Below are 15,448 nucleotides of genomic sequence, written 5' to 3'. Positions count from 1 at the left end.
GGAAGAGCGAACCTTGGGGGTAAACGGGGAAGCAACCGTGCGCTGTGCCGCGGTTGTGCCGTGCTTGCAGGAGACGTCGCGGTGAAGATGCTCAACGTCACCGACCCGACCCCGCAGCAGCTGCAGGCCTTCAAGAACGAGGTCGGCGTGCTTCGGTGGGTCTCCCGCGGAATGCATAAAACGCAACCGCGGTCGCTCGTTGGAGAGTTACGTGCCAGCACACGTCGTGGGCGTGACCAATTAAGAGTTTGCCCACGTGTGCATCGGATTTGTTTCCCTGCTTTTTTTACGTTTACTTGGTTGTCCATAATATGGGGTTTTTTGTTGTTGTTGTTGAGTTGACGCCATCTAATCCAAAAAAAACCGTATGGGTAATATTTGGTCGAGAATGGCTAATACGTGTTAAACTGGCTTGTTGACCCCCCCCCACCCCGCACCTTCGATTAGCACGGTTGGCTACGTACGCTGCAAAAGAAGTTCAACATAAATACATATATTCCCTTCTATTTCGCTGGTAATAAAAACGTGTATCACTTGAATTGTAATTCAGCTTTATTTCAGATCAACATCTGGAGCAGTTTTGCAGAAAATTCAGATACATTTATATCAAATGTAGGAATGTGGTGTAGAAATATTTTTTAAGAACATTTTTTTTAAATGTTGGCAAATAACGATTTGGGGTTAACCACTATTGAATTCCAGAACTGATTATTTATATTCATTGTGGTGAATGTACTTCCTCTACTATTAGTTGCATGGTTAATATAAACAAATGAAATACAATTACAAATAGCATAATCCCTTATTACATTTATGATTTACCACAAGCTTACAAATCAATTTCAATGATTAATTGTTGCCATTGTTACATGTCTCAAATAACCTTGCAATCGCGAGACAGAATGCCGCAATGACTTTTGTCCATTGAAAACTCATTTCTTTACCGCTGCTTTTTGTGTTTAGTGTGCTCTTCCCCTGCACCCTCCGATTAGCGCGGTTGGTTACGTACGGTGGAAAAGAAGCCCAACATGCGTACATTGTTGTTGTTGGTCTAATGGCAGAAAAACTCGCCACGTCAACATTCTGCTCTTCATGGGCTATACCACCAAGCCACAGCTGGCCATCGTGACGCAGTGGTGCGAGGGCTCGAGCCTCTACCGCCACCTGCACATCCTCGAGACTAAGTTTGAGATCTTCCAGCTCATTGACATCGCTCGCCAGACGGCCCAGGGCATGGAGTAAGTGCGGCATGTGTTGGGGGAAAGTGGCGGGGGGGAAATGGCCTTGTACATACGATACGAAAATAAAATAATACACTTTGTATTTTACCAAGTAAGGCCCACTGAGCTATATAACTCTTTTCAGAAGTGACCTGGCCACAAAAGATTGCCCAACGAAGTGGCTTATCACGTGGAAATTTATAGCAGCCATATACTCTGAACGCATGTTTCTAAAAGTGAAGGGAAAACCGGAGAACTCGGAGGCAAAGCCACGCAACCACGGGGAGAACATGCTTAACTCCAAATATACAGGCGACAGGGTGGGGATCCACGACCTCTTGTATACCAGGCGAGGTAGTTAACTTCTCGCCACACGTACAGTTATTCCTCGTTTTTACACCCTCGATGCATTCCTGCAAAGTGCCATATCACGCGAGGTATTACTGCACATACATTACGGGGCATAAATAAATACAGTGCAAATTTGTAGTCACATTTGCGCGATAAAATCAGCCTTTGCAGTCATCCCATGGAGGGACATAGAACTCGTATGAATGTGCACCGCCGCGTACTGTATCGCACCACTCGGCCGTGTAGCTCACGAAAGTAGTAGTTCATCGCCGACCGTGCAGAATCCGCGTCATAACGGTGCGCGTTCCGCGTTTTGCGAAAAGTGTTCCCCAATGGAAGCACCGCATTATAGCGACAACGCGTCGTGTGAACACCACGCGGTAAGCGAGGACTCACCGTAAAACCACACGTTGGGTTACACTTGGGGGCGGTGAACAATCGTTCAGAAATATTGTTTTTATCCTCTTCATGGAGGAGCGAGCTGCAAGACTTTAAATAAAAGACTTGCTGATAGCAATGCACAATTGAAGCCTTGCTATAACATTGTAACTGAGCTGCTGTAGTCATCATGATCACCATCAGCATTGATCACAATCTACTGCTGAAGGCATCATTCCCCAGCAAGTGCCATCTCTCACCATCCTGCGATGTAACTCACACCTGCACACGAGCTATAGAGTGTGGCTTATTCTTGTCGTTTTTGAAATAATGCCCCAATTATCAGTTATAAACATAAATAGGTCCTTGAAAAGGATTTTATATGAATGCTTGTTTTGGAATAGTAATAATTATGTGCGTGTGTTCTTTTTTCCCAGTTATTTGCACGCAAAATCCATCATCCACCGAGATTTGAAGTCGAATAGTATCCTTTCTGTAATGATGCATTGAATATTAGAGATCTATGTACTGACTTAAGTCTGAATTTGTGTTTAAGCAGGGACCTTGCTGGACATTTTAAAGGTCACGTGAACTTACTGACTGTGTGTACCTTTGAGGCTGGACTCAAGACATGTTTTATTTTAACCAGTTCCCGAGTAGACCAGACATTCACTGTTTAACCTGCACTACAAGAAATCTGGTTTGTTAATGCAAATGTGTCATTTATTATATTTGTTTGTGCGAGGGTTTTGCCACCAGGTGGTGGTAGTAGGTTAAGTGGCAACGTTTTTTTCTTCTACGAATGTAACGAAGTTGCACGTTGTAATACACACACTTACATATTTAGTTTTTAGTCTCTTTTTTTAACCAATTTTATTCCAATTATGAAGTTGTAATGGTGGCATGACGCGAATATCCCATCGGAACGCTTGGAGAGTGGTACTTGACGCCGTGTTACACAGCGGTTCGCAGAACGAGATTTCAGAACTGCTTCGGAATTATGCAGGTGACCTCTTATCCACAGACTAGGGGGGGGCAGCACGTCCCCCCACACCACGCTACACGGAGATGTTCATCGCATGACAGCCAAACTGATATGTTTAATTCCCAGAGCTGAAACTTCATCAAATTTAGTTCAAAATTACATGTAATGTGATGTTTGAGATCATAAAGCACATATGGGAGTACGCTGTATGTACGTATTATGTTGAACTTCTTTCGCACCGTATGTAGCCAACCGTGCTAATTGGAGGTGCGCAATGGGCGTCTGCCCAGATTTTAGTCCAGGATCTCGGTGAGGTCCCCTGATCCGTCTGACCTCGAAGCCACCTGTGACCTCTTACAATGCACACATTTTAAATGGGTATTGGATATTTCTGTGTCGCACTAGCCAGCAGCAAAAGAGTCCCGAGAGTTGCTGTTGCCACTTTTGCCAGTGTCACCGTGTAAGAAGAGTGCACAGTACGGTGGTGCTGAACTCCCCCTGTCGCAAAATAGTGGGCTTTTCCATGATGTGCCGAACAGACATCTTCCTGCACGACGACTTGACGGTGAAGATTGGAGACTTTGGCCTGGCCACAGTGAAGGCTCGGTGGAGCGGCTCTCACCAGCTGGAGCAGCCGTCTGGGTCCATCCTTTGGATGGTAGCACTACTTCACTACCAGCACCACTGGCACCACCAATACCAAACAAAAAGACAAAGATCCCCCGTATAGTCTGAGCAGACTGCTGGGGCAAGTGCTGTTGGCGAGCACCTCCTGAAGGCTGGCAACGGCACACGAGGCAGTGGGTGGCCAGCACCACACCCGGGCCACCCTTTTTCTCCCTAGTGGCGATGTTTACACACCACACCAGGTACTCATTTGAGACCGAGTCGACCGAGGGGAGGCCCAGAACTGGTTCAGATAATGGTCACTGGTGTTGGTCGTGGGCGGGAATCGAACTCGGGCCGCTGGGTTCATAGAGCAGCGCACTAACCACCACACTACCGCTCCCTATAATACCACCACCAAAAGCACCAGCAGCCCCATTACAACTCGCACTATCAGCTACACGCGAGACTGATGTCACCACCTGCACTTCCGATCACGCTGTACAAACACGCAGTGTCGCACGAATGAAGTGCAATATTATAAGGGGAACCACCACATGTAGCGTATCACCATGCAACAAGACTTCACACACCGCACCACTGCACATACAGTGTGTACAGCGCACACTTTACCACTGCACAATGCTCCCAATTTGTCAAACAGCACAAGATCATAATTCACAATAGCATGCGCAAGTCTGCACTGCTGCGAGTACAGCACCGTACATTTGCCGATATAATTTCTTGATGATGTTCCTGTACACATCAGTTTCATCACCGTAACTTCACGAGTAATGTAATGCTCATCCCTGTATCAATGCACTGCTGGACGAATGCCTCCCCCACACACACCTCTTGGTCATGGGGTTTGACCACAGTTTACCACGCTTGTCTATTCAGGTTGGTGATGGGGGGGGGGGTGTACCCAGGCTTGGATCATGTATAACTCACCACTGAACTTTGGTGCAGTGCGTTAACCGCTGCACCTCCGCCGCACCCCATTTCACTAGTAACAATTGAATCGTCATTGCATTCGTCATTGAAAATAAACAATATTATTCACTACAATATTATTCACTATAATCCCCACCTGGCAGGCACCGGAGGTGATACGAATGAAGGAGCGGAATCCTTACAGCTTCCAGTCGGATGTGTATGCATTCGGCATCGTCCTGTTCGAGCTCATGTCCTGCCAGCTGCCCTACTGCAGCATCAACAACCGTGACCAGATCATCTTCATGGTGGGGCGCGGATACCTCTCGCCCGACCTCAGCAAGGTGCGCAGCAACTGCCCCAAAACGATGAAGCGGCTCATGATCGACTGCTTGAAGAAGAAGCGCGAAGACCGCCCGCTCTTCCCACAGGTGCGTTTTGTAGTGGCACACACGCGCCAGTAATGCGGGGCTTTGGAGGCAAGTTTCGGTGGTTCACGTAGAGGAGAGCTCTTCTTTGTCTGACGCCATAGCCCCATGTCGGGGGACATTCTCTCCAGCGTGTCCCCTCCTTGGGCTACCACTCAATTTTTACTCTCAATCTCCGACCATCTAAGCACTATTTCTCTTTTTAGACGCACGATAGAGATAGAATGAGTGCAGGAATTTTATGCAGATCTACTTTGCAGAAAATTCCCGTATATATTCACCGACGTGGCCTAGTTTGTTCTTGGAAGGAAAAAAAATCTACGTTGGCTTTGCAATGTGTGGTTTGCACCAGGCAGTACTCATGTAGTGACACTGACAGACTGCCATGCTGACAAACTTGACTTGAACTATCATCCTTGACCCCACAACCGGTCTGCCCTCACCAAAACCGCCCCCCCCCCCCACTTTTTCTCCCACCGTCGCAGATTTTGGCATCCATCGAACAGCTGGCGCGGTCGCTGCCCAAGATCCACCGCAGCGCGTCGGAGCCGTCGCTCAACCGCGCCGGCTTCCAGACGGACGACTTCAGCTCCTACACGTGCGCTTCTCCGAGGACCCCGATCCAGGCGGGCGGATACGGTCAGCGCAGTCGTACACTCGTGCCGCAGTGCCCCCTCGGCCTCAGCTTCCACGGCTGGGGCCGCAACGGGGCCTGCGGGAGGCCTCGGTGGCCGATAGGCGCTGCCCTGGCTTCCCTGTCTCCGCGCAAGCGCGCTCACCGCAGCGACCCCTCTGCTTGCGCCGCTTTCGCACACGGGACCAACTTTTGCCTTGGCGTTATTAATTCTCTCCCCGTCCTTTTGTTTTACCCTTTGCAGTGAGCGAGCACGTGCGTAATCAGGTTTGGCAAGCGCAATGGAAGTAAAGTTTCGTGTGATTTGAATAAAGGAGTAATTGTAAAGCTGCGTTAAGTGAAGCTGATTCTAATAATCTTTATCGAATGTGGATTTAAAACACTAAGGAGATACAAATGTAAAAAAAAAAACATTTTAACAGCTCCTGTTTGTGCCGATAAGTAAAATCACCAGCTCTATTTTCATACCTTGTTGCTCCCCCTCTCCCACCTGATTTTACGATTGCACACTGAGATGAGAATGCATATCCTCCTACCCTACACAGTGGTAATGCTCTGACATCACAGTTATTGCAACAAACGGCTCAAGGGACCAGGAGCTCAATTATCTGGGGTCCTGGCACCAAAAGTCTTGTTGTCACTGCAACTCACTGTGCGCTTGTAATTAAAGTTGGTTATAATCTTTGAACATTTGACCCCTTTCCAATTAATTGAATTATGACTTGAGGCTAAACTTTGATTTGAAGAATATTTTTTCGTTGTGGGGAACGTAGCTAGTTCTAGTGGCAGAAGCGGTCATATTGAACCGTTTTCAAAACAAGACGTGATTTGAGAAGCGTCGATTCTCACTTGCACGATCCAGCCTATGTAGTCGATTTTAATCTATGCATTCGTGCGCCATCTAAAATATCCGCTTTGCCTTCCTTCCCCCCCTGTTCTGTTCGCTAAAACCTCCACAGGAGAGTTTGCGGCTTTCAAGTGAATGGCCCCTTCGCCGGCAGACGGAGAGGCACCGCCACCGCACGCAGCGCTCCCCCGCTCTGCTGCCCTGGGACTGGTGTGTCGAGCAGGGGAGGGAGGGCAAGGGTCATGGGACCGGAGGTCAGGGGCCGGAGGTGAGGGCCGTCAATCGAAGACGGGAAACGGGGCTCAGGAGAGCCGGCACGATTAACAACCCGCCGAGTCTCAGCTCGGCTAAAGCAGACCACATCATCTGAAGCTACGTGAGGTTTTTAGTTGCTAGTGGGTGGTCTCTAGGCTGTGTAAAGTGTGGTATGGGTCCAGATGTCCAATATCCCAATGATGTCACTGTTACATATTTATGAATGTTGGGAGTTAACATTTTTGTTTTGTTTTTATAACCTAGTGGATCCTGGAAATGGATAGCATGTTTATCAGCAATTCAATCACAGGTGATATTTTTATATATTTATTTAAGGTGACGTGTTAAGTGAGGTCTTTAAGTAATGGTACATTAATTTCCATTCACTTAGTTAATGCAATAATTAACAGGGTTTTTATTTTATTTCTGCCATTGATGTCTTTAATAACTTTAAAAAGGTTTAATTTAAAGATAGTATATTAAAATATATATAAATTATGTATAGGTCAATGTTGTCAAACTTACAGGGAGATTGGACTCGTGATTTAACTGCACTTTGCATCTAGCCTATAGTTTCTTCATATTTTTTTCTGTAAATTTCCTAACTGTAGCAAAAAAAAAAATGCATGTCGGAAGCTTATTGTGCTAGTGACGATGATGTGTGGGTGTCTGGGATGAATGTATTTAAAAGTCAGATAAGGCAATATTTTTTTGTTTTCATTGTCAAAAAGGAAAAACACAACTTAGCCTTTAGAGTTTATTTTCTGTGCAGTTTTGTTTACATTCAATCCTATACATGCAGTCAGTTCTACGTAGCCTCGGTGTGTTAATGTCCCGATTTAATGTCGGTCGCAGTCTTCCCAGACGTGGAGGATTGCTCTCGACATGTTCTAGATTCCTGGTGACTTAAGCCCAATGTTGGGATCGGGATGAGCAAAGGTTTAAATTGTGAGGTTCACTGGATGTGGAACGCTTCCTATCCAATGCAACATGTGGATGTTGGGTTTGTGAACTGGCCTGCCTTTGCAGTGTCGCGTTCAGTCACGTATGATGATCGGCAACGTATGATGATCGGCAACGTATGATGATCATAATCGTTGCTGATGATCAGCAACGATTCGGCATCCAACTCGGTAAGAAAAGAATGACATTTATTTTGTACTCTAATATGTAACCAATTTATTTGGCGTGTTTCGGAAAAGTTTCCCCGTAATGTGACTCAAAGCAACGCTATTTTCTAGTAGAGTATTTCAAAAACAAATGTCTGTTCGCGACAAATTCGGCGTGATAATTTAACTTGAAAATAAGAGTGTGAACCCTCGTGCACATGTAAGCATACGTTTTGTCAAAAAAGGCACTTTGTTCAACAAGAAACGAGCGTGGAGTTTCTGATCGCCAGTTTCCCTAAAACCCTATTGGAGCGCTTGTAAATATTCCAAGCACTTTATTTACAGCCATAGTCTGCATCGTCGCTTGTTCCGCTACATGACGATAATGTGAAGTTGTCTTGTGTTATTATCTTAACCTTTATCTTGCTGGAACGCAAAAAAAAAAGAAAAAATATATACTCGCGAATGGAAGAAGAGGAGCAGGTTGTGGTTTGCACAATTTTTACATCAGAAAAATCTTATTTTGTTTGAATACACAAAAGTAGCTACTATCTCTATTCTTTAATATATTATATACGTATTTATTTAGCTTTTTTTATTTTTCAGAACGTTTATTTTATATTTTTTTGCAGTCTGTGTGTGTTTTTAAGGTCACTGTGTATAGCTAAGCAGGCCTGTGCCAGATTGCCGATATATAGACGATGCGGATGGGAGGGCATAGTCTATTCGATGGGTCATATTTTATGAGCTAACATCATTGAATAGGGCCGATTTAAAAAAAAAAGTAAATATAGCCACTTCGTGTACAATGCAAATAGTTTACTGTAACTATACGATAAACATTTCATATACGTAGTTATATCTGCACAATTAATTTATATGTCCATTCCTTGGTTTACCATGTAATGTATATTGAAATTATTTGGTATGGAACGTTCGAGAATCCAGGTTTTGCTTGCGAGCATTTCACGATGATTGTTTTGTTCATAAATGCCTTTTAAGTATTTTTATTTGCAGTCTATATGTATTTAAGTTATTGCTCCCTTTTAAAAATATTTAATGTCTTGTAAATTACGATCAGCTCATGACCAGAAAAGGATGTCATCGATATTTTACCAAAAAAAAAAATCTCATAAGTTATGGATCATGGATTTCGCTTCAAGTGTAGTTGGGGACATCTTTGTGCTCGCGTTCCTTTGTGCTCATTGTTGAGCCCAATTTGTCATGCAAATCTTTGGATGGAACGGCCCTTGTGATACGACCGCAGTGTAGACCTGACGTCAAGGAATATTTGACACAAGCAGCTCGGTAGTGCGTTGCAAATCTACACGGGTATCACCCTACCGAGGTGGAAAATATAAGCAAGGCAAATAATTGGCAATTTTGACGAAGGAAATATGTTTGGATGTTGATCAAGTCAATCGTGGGCTCTTACTAAAATAGTTGGTGCTTTATTGTTGTTTTAAAGTTTTGGTTTTCATTCAAATGAGACCAGACTTCGGTCATTAAATGTTGTTGATCGTTTTACATATCTGTAGTTTGATATAAGACCGTTTATTTAATAATTTAAATTTAACCAATGGTGAGGCATTACTACTGCAGGTTAAGTGTGAATGGGGAAGATCATACAATTAGATAACCGTTGCACATGAATCCGCTACTGCCACAGTCAGGGATTTCTTCTGTCAAGCAAGAAGGACAATTTTGGCCCACAACAACCATTTTCGGTTCAACAACACGTTTGTATATCTCACAGCACTGGGTCTCACTGCAGGCAAAACTTCGGTAAATGACCTCATTTAGAATTGTTCATCATTTGACCATTGTGACTAAATAACAAGCTAACAAAAACTTTCCACCCTTGCCGAGATTACTAAAACAATGGGGGAACGTGTTACCACAACTGGTGGTCACATGACTGCGATCACATTACTTTCCGAGCCCCATTTGTCGGTATGAAACCTCATGTTGCGCTTTCCTGGAGCCAAGTTTCGAGTCGTATGATTCCGGCAATGTGGCGACATGTTGCTCCTCCTGTCCATCTCTCGCTCATCTCTTCAACTGTTCTGGTTCTGGCCGCAGGCACTTGTCATTTGAGATGCCTTCTGCAGTAATATTTTATTGGGGGGGGGGGTTGGGAGTTGGGAAGTGAGAAGCTTTTTTGCTAAGATAGTTTACATCATGTGATTTGTTTTCACTGTGCTTCTTAAACTTAAATTAATAATACACTTATTTGAGCATTATATATATATTTTTTACATTTGTATCATGTTCGCGTTTTGTATTTTGAAAGAATACAGTGTGATGTTTTATCATTTCAGGTTCGTAAAGTTTTCAATGTTGATCTGATTTAGTTTTTATTTCTTGGTGATACCATACACTGGCGCATGCTACGGACGGTTGATATAACCTGTACGTTTGAGTTTACTTGAAACAAAATTAGAACATTTAAAAATGTGTTTTGGGTGCGTACTTTAGCATCCACATTCTTTGGGTATTTTGGTAAAGCCACGTAGATAGAAAACTAATAATAATTGTATTATTATATTAAAAATAAAAATAATTTTATTATATGATAATAATTTTATTATTTTTACCGAAAGACCCAAAGAATATGAATTCCTGCAGTGACGAAAGCTTTAAGTCCAGATTTTTCATCCACGTTAACTAAGTCCCTACATCGCAGTGCCCAGTTAACGCTTTGGCCACGTCTGCAGCCATGCATCGCTGTTCTCCGAACGTACATGTAATTCCTGCACACTTTACAAAGTCACGCAACCTCTCTTGTGTAACGCATGGGAAACGAATCCACCCTCTTTCCTATTAAAACACCGTACAAATGGCAAGCACGTACGATTTAATCCAACTGCTGTGCTCACTCGTTTTGTAGGCTTCACGTTTGGTTTCTCCCGTTAACCACACACGCGTACACCAACCATCCCTTTAAGGCGCACCATTTCCTCCTTTCTCTTCGGTTCTCTGGGCTGTATGTAGTTGTACAATTTGTGCGTGCACAACGCGGAGGTTTTTGATAGCTGTGACGAGCAATGTAATGCATACATACTGTGTGTACTGTACATTTGATTTAAAACGGAGACCTTGGATGTGTTAGCGAAGATTTATTGGAAACATGCTTCAATAAAAGAGATGCATGTATTGCTGACTGCTGCCCCCCTCCCTTGTGTTCAGCGTTCATGAGAAGGAGGTTGCGAACGAGACGACCTTTGCGTGTTACCTGAAAATGATTGATACACACCGCGGCCACTTCACGCGGTTAACGCTCGGCCGATAAATATACATTCATAGCCCTCTTTATCAATCCTAAACTAAACTTTTTATTTTAACAGGTAAGGCCCACTGAGCTGGTATAGATAGCTCTTTTTCAGGAGCGACCTGGCCACAAATGACAGCTCAACGGTGTGGGCTCATTGTGTGGAAATTGATCTCGGTCAAGTGCTCTAAACGCACGTTGTTCATGTTTTTGTTTGTTGTGGTTGCACCCGATTCAAGAGCCGAATGGCTCACAGGGCTATACCAAAATAAATCAACTGAAACGTTGATTATAAATGTGGAGGGAATAAGTAATATTTAAAAATGCTTTTTTTAAAAACACGCTTTAATGAAATGTACCGTAGGAGTAATGGCAGAACTCCACGACTCGAGGAAGAGGCCCCGAAGCTTGCCATAACGTAAGGGGACTGTGTGGTGATTTACAGCCAACGTTAGTTGAGCGTGGACAATTAGACCCAAGCCGAAACATAATAAAAAAAAGATTGTTAAAAAAATATATTTTAATCATAGAATATAGTATTGTCATCAGTATGACATACGTTTACCAAGTTTGCAGTCGATACGACATTGGGAAGTGGGTTAAAATTGAGTTACAAGATTTGAGGATACAACAGACTGAGTTAAATAAAAGCGTGTAGTAATAAAAAAAGCGGAGGATCCGCATAAAAAGCCACGTGAACATGCAAACTCCAAATACACAGGCATCAGCAGCGTTGGGATCCAACCCACGACCTCCTGTACACGAGGCGAGGCAGTTAACATCTTGCCACTGCTGGCCGAGGGCTCTGCCATTCTGTGCGGGTTGCGTGTGGGAGGTTTTTTTTTTACCATAATTCACCACGCTGGTCGGTGCGGGTTCTGAAGGTGAGGACCATTAAACCAGTCGGTCATACCACACACGTTGCAGCTGTGGTGGGTGTTGCTGCTCTGCCATCTGCTGAGGAGGACATTACCTCCGTAGTTTATTGCGTATGTACACTATGTTGAACCGTGCGTAAGTCGCCAACCGTGCTAATCGGAGGTGCTATGGACGCTCAACCCTTAGCTTTGGAAATCGGACAAAATTGGGTGCATCGAAGGTGATTTGATTTGCAGGCATCGCGCTTGGTTCGCCTGGCCAAAGGAGAATTCACGTGCATATTGGGTTGTATTGAATTGAAACGATTTAAACAGGCGAATGTGACCGTGGATTTTGTCAATCTAGATTTGAAGTTTTCGTGACTGCAGGGATCCATACTCTTTGGTTCTTAATTACATTTATAATAAAATAAATAATAAATTGAAGCGGTGATTTATTTTATTTTATACCTACGTGACTTTACCGCAAGAACCACAAAGATCGTGGATTTTGTGTTCAGCACGGCCCCATCAAACGCGGTGTTGGCGTGCTCCACACTTTTCCTGGCCTTGCTTTATCAGGGTTCATCAACTCGAGTGTCCGTCTCAACATCCCCCCGGCGATTTGAGCCATAAAAAAAATTAAGCGTCCCACGACGATTCTCAAACCGTCCATTGTGTCCCGGCAACGTGGCCAAAAAAAGCGAACTGAAATATGCGCGTAACATTATTTGTTTTCATATTCACACACCGTTATATTCTTAGCATAACATTGTAAAAAGAAACGCGCTGTTCTCTCGCAGTCAACCCTCCCCTCCCCCCCCCGAAAACCCCTGGCTACTCCACCCAGAAACAATACAGGAAGAAAAAAAATGATAATTCCTGTTTTGACAGAACCACCGATTCTTAAGGCAGAAGGATAAACCTCACCGGGAAGGTGAACCAGGTCACGCGGCGGTGCCTCGAACCCGACCTCGGCGCTTCTATTTCCCTAACGCCTCCTCGGGGAGATGACGTTCTCTCGGAAGAAGGTCTTGGAACGCACGATCCTACCACATCCTTGCGCGCTCCTCAAGGACCGAGTGCGAGTCCCGGATGTGTCCTTGCCATCAATTACCCTATCTTTGGGAGCGTGACACACGCGTAGTCTCCACTCGTGTCAGAGTGGGGGGGGGGGGGTGTTGGGAGGTCCTCCTCTTGTGAAATTCCTGTACGATCAATTCAAAGAAAGGATATCCGGCGGCAGGGGTTTGGGGGGGGGGGGGATGAAATCAACTCGTGGATGTGCCAAGTGCATTTGTACTTCGCAGGATCGTGCGCATTGACCATTGTGTGGAGGCCTTCACACAGCAGTGGATTGATCATGGTTGTTGATGACGAATACATAAACTACTACTACAGAAGGATTGCTTTAGTTAATGCCCCAAGTTACTTTTTTTTGACACCATGGCGGACTTAAAGATAAGACGACACTACTTTTTTTTCAACGAGCTCGGGTCGTAATCAGTCCAGTGTAAACAAAGATTGCCATCTAAAACAAAATCAAGTGGTTGTCTTGGTCGGGGCCTCCTTGTCAAAAGTCGCAGTGTTGCAGCTCTTTAAGCAGCTGGCAAGGCGATACGTTACGCGAGCCTCCCGTTTTGTTGGTGCGCTTCCGAGATTACATCCTCACCAGCTTTCTTTGCCCGTCCAATGACGGGTGTATATTGCAGTAAATCGTAAATATTCAATAGAAAAATTGTTCAGCTCATGATTATTAATTAGGGGGTGGTTGCCCCATGTGGAGTAACGTCACCAGCTCATTGTTATTCTTGGTTCTTTCAGGAAAGTCACGTGGAAGGGAAACAATAAAATAATAAAAATATAAAACAATACAATTCTCACGACGTTTTGACTGCAACACAAGCAATCATCATCAGGTGTGAAAACCACAACAAGAACGTTCAAGGGGCTTGTGTGTCGCCCCGACAAGTTTCGATGAGTTTGGTCTTGTCGAATTCGGCAAGTACTCGCCCGAGTGTCCATGCAAAATAAAAAAAATCATCATCATCATCATCATCCCCTTGTTTTGTCGCTGTGTTGACGACAACAGCAGCTCTTCTTGTGCACTCGGTGGCGGTAAAGTGTTGTTGTCGATTATACTGGTAGGAAACGTAGTGGACTGGAAGCCCAACCGGGATTAATTCACAGGAGGCAGGGGATTAATTGTGTATGTCTGTGGATGTCTGTCCACGTCGGAGGGGTGGGGCTGGGTGGAGAGGGGAGGGTAGGGAGGGGCTGGGTGGGCTGGGGAGGGGCTGGGTGGGGCTAGGTGGGGGGGGGGGTGGAGCTGGGTGGGGAGGGGCTGGTCACCCCATTGTGCCCTTATATGGACTGGAAGCCCAACCGGGATTAATTCACAGGAGGTAGGGGATTATACACTGCACTTTCTGGCGTCGTTTTATAATTCTGCTCACTTTTTATTTTGCTTTCTTCTGCGCACGACCCTAACAAGTTTGGCTTAAATATCCATACATAATTACTTCATAATGACTTCAAAATTTCCTACCAGCCCCCTCCGCAGGAATGTGTTTCCGTGTTGGAGGTCCTAAACCTCGCGCGTGATTATTACCGACGATAATCGCCCAGAAATGTCTGTCCATCCCGCACGTGACGTCACTCCACGTGAGGCCCACCCCCCGCCTGACGTCACGCCACATGAGGCACCTCCCCCCCTCATTAATATTCATGAGTGGGTGGATTTTTTACACTAACGCAGAGGAAGGTGAAGCTGAATAAAAAAAAATTATTACGCAAAGTCGCTTCAAATATGACGTTTCTTTACAGAAAGTGACGGTAGAAAATAAATCTACGCAGCACAGTACTACATCCGTGCGTGACGTCACTGCAAAAGAGCCCCCCCCCCTTCATTAATATTCATACCCACGTGGAAATTTGCACGAACGCACAAGGTCGCGCACTTCACATGCCGCACTCCTTCCCTCATTAATAATCATGAGCCAGTGACGTCACTCCACATGCCGCACCCCTCAGTTTAACATGTACGCTTTCGTGACCAATATTATTCATAATAAATGTTTTTGGGGTTTGATCGCGTTATTTATAAATGTGTCGTAACCCTCCACCACCCGACACGGCCAATCAGCAAAAAAGTGTCACGTTGACAAAAGACAAATAATTCACTACTTTAGCCCACCAGTGTGTTGAAGAGTGAATCCACAACATTTACAGTTTGAGTACGACGTTTCGCTGGTAATTACATCCAGCATCATTGGGCAATTCGCCAGAATGGTAAAGCCCTCACTTGCTCCCGGTCTTAAATAGAGCAGCAGGGTGACGTCATCATTTAACTCATTTCAGGTGCAGTGATTTGAGGCGGAGGGGGGGTATTGTAATTATATAATTGATTGGTAATCAGTCAATGGTTATGATTAGTAATGAGTTGTAGATTAGTAATTAGTTGTAATGTGTGTTATTGTGATTATATGCTACGTTAGTAATCCGTTAATTAGTATGTGTTTCCCCTATAAGGAATTGTAATATGTATTATGTAATAATACGCTTCCAAGCCGCA

At 44.6% G+C, this 15,448-nt stretch overlaps 1 protein-coding gene across 2 annotated transcripts in view; it reads left to right on the top strand.

Moving 5' to 3' along the window:
* LOC116947503 (serine/threonine-protein kinase B-raf-like) overlaps positions 1-10,902 on the top strand; it is a 31,441-nt gene extending 20,539 nt beyond the window's left edge. The window contains exons 12-18 of one of the 2 annotated variants that reach the window (XM_032963318.2): positions 71-155; positions 1,062-1,238; positions 2,387-2,433; positions 3,474-3,592; positions 4,638-4,904; positions 5,387-5,527; positions 6,495-10,902. In XM_032963318.2, coding sequence (XP_032819209.1) covers positions 71-155; positions 1,062-1,238; positions 2,387-2,433; positions 3,474-3,592; positions 4,638-4,904; positions 5,387-5,527; positions 6,495-6,752 — 1,094 coding nt within the window. In that variant the 3' untranslated portion in view covers positions 6,753-10,902. Of the gene's footprint in view, positions 1-70; positions 156-1,061; positions 1,239-2,386; positions 2,434-3,473; positions 3,593-4,637; positions 4,905-5,386; positions 5,541-6,494 lie in introns of both variants that reach the window. The other variant, XM_032963319.2, reaches the window with a different exon arrangement.
* Positions 10,903-15,448: the final 4,546 nt, after the last annotated feature.

The sequence above is a fragment of the Petromyzon marinus genome, chromosome 30 (genome assembly GCF_048934315.1).
Source record: "Petromyzon marinus isolate PM22_M1 ecotype Great Lakes invasive population chromosome 30, UKy_Petmar_22M1.pri1.0, whole genome shotgun sequence".
In the NCBI taxonomy this organism is placed as follows: Eukaryota; Metazoa; Chordata; class Hyperoartia; order Petromyzontiformes; family Petromyzontidae; genus Petromyzon; species Petromyzon marinus.
Note: the sequence above shows the minus strand (reverse complement) of the source record. Positions and strands in the feature narration are given on the sequence as shown.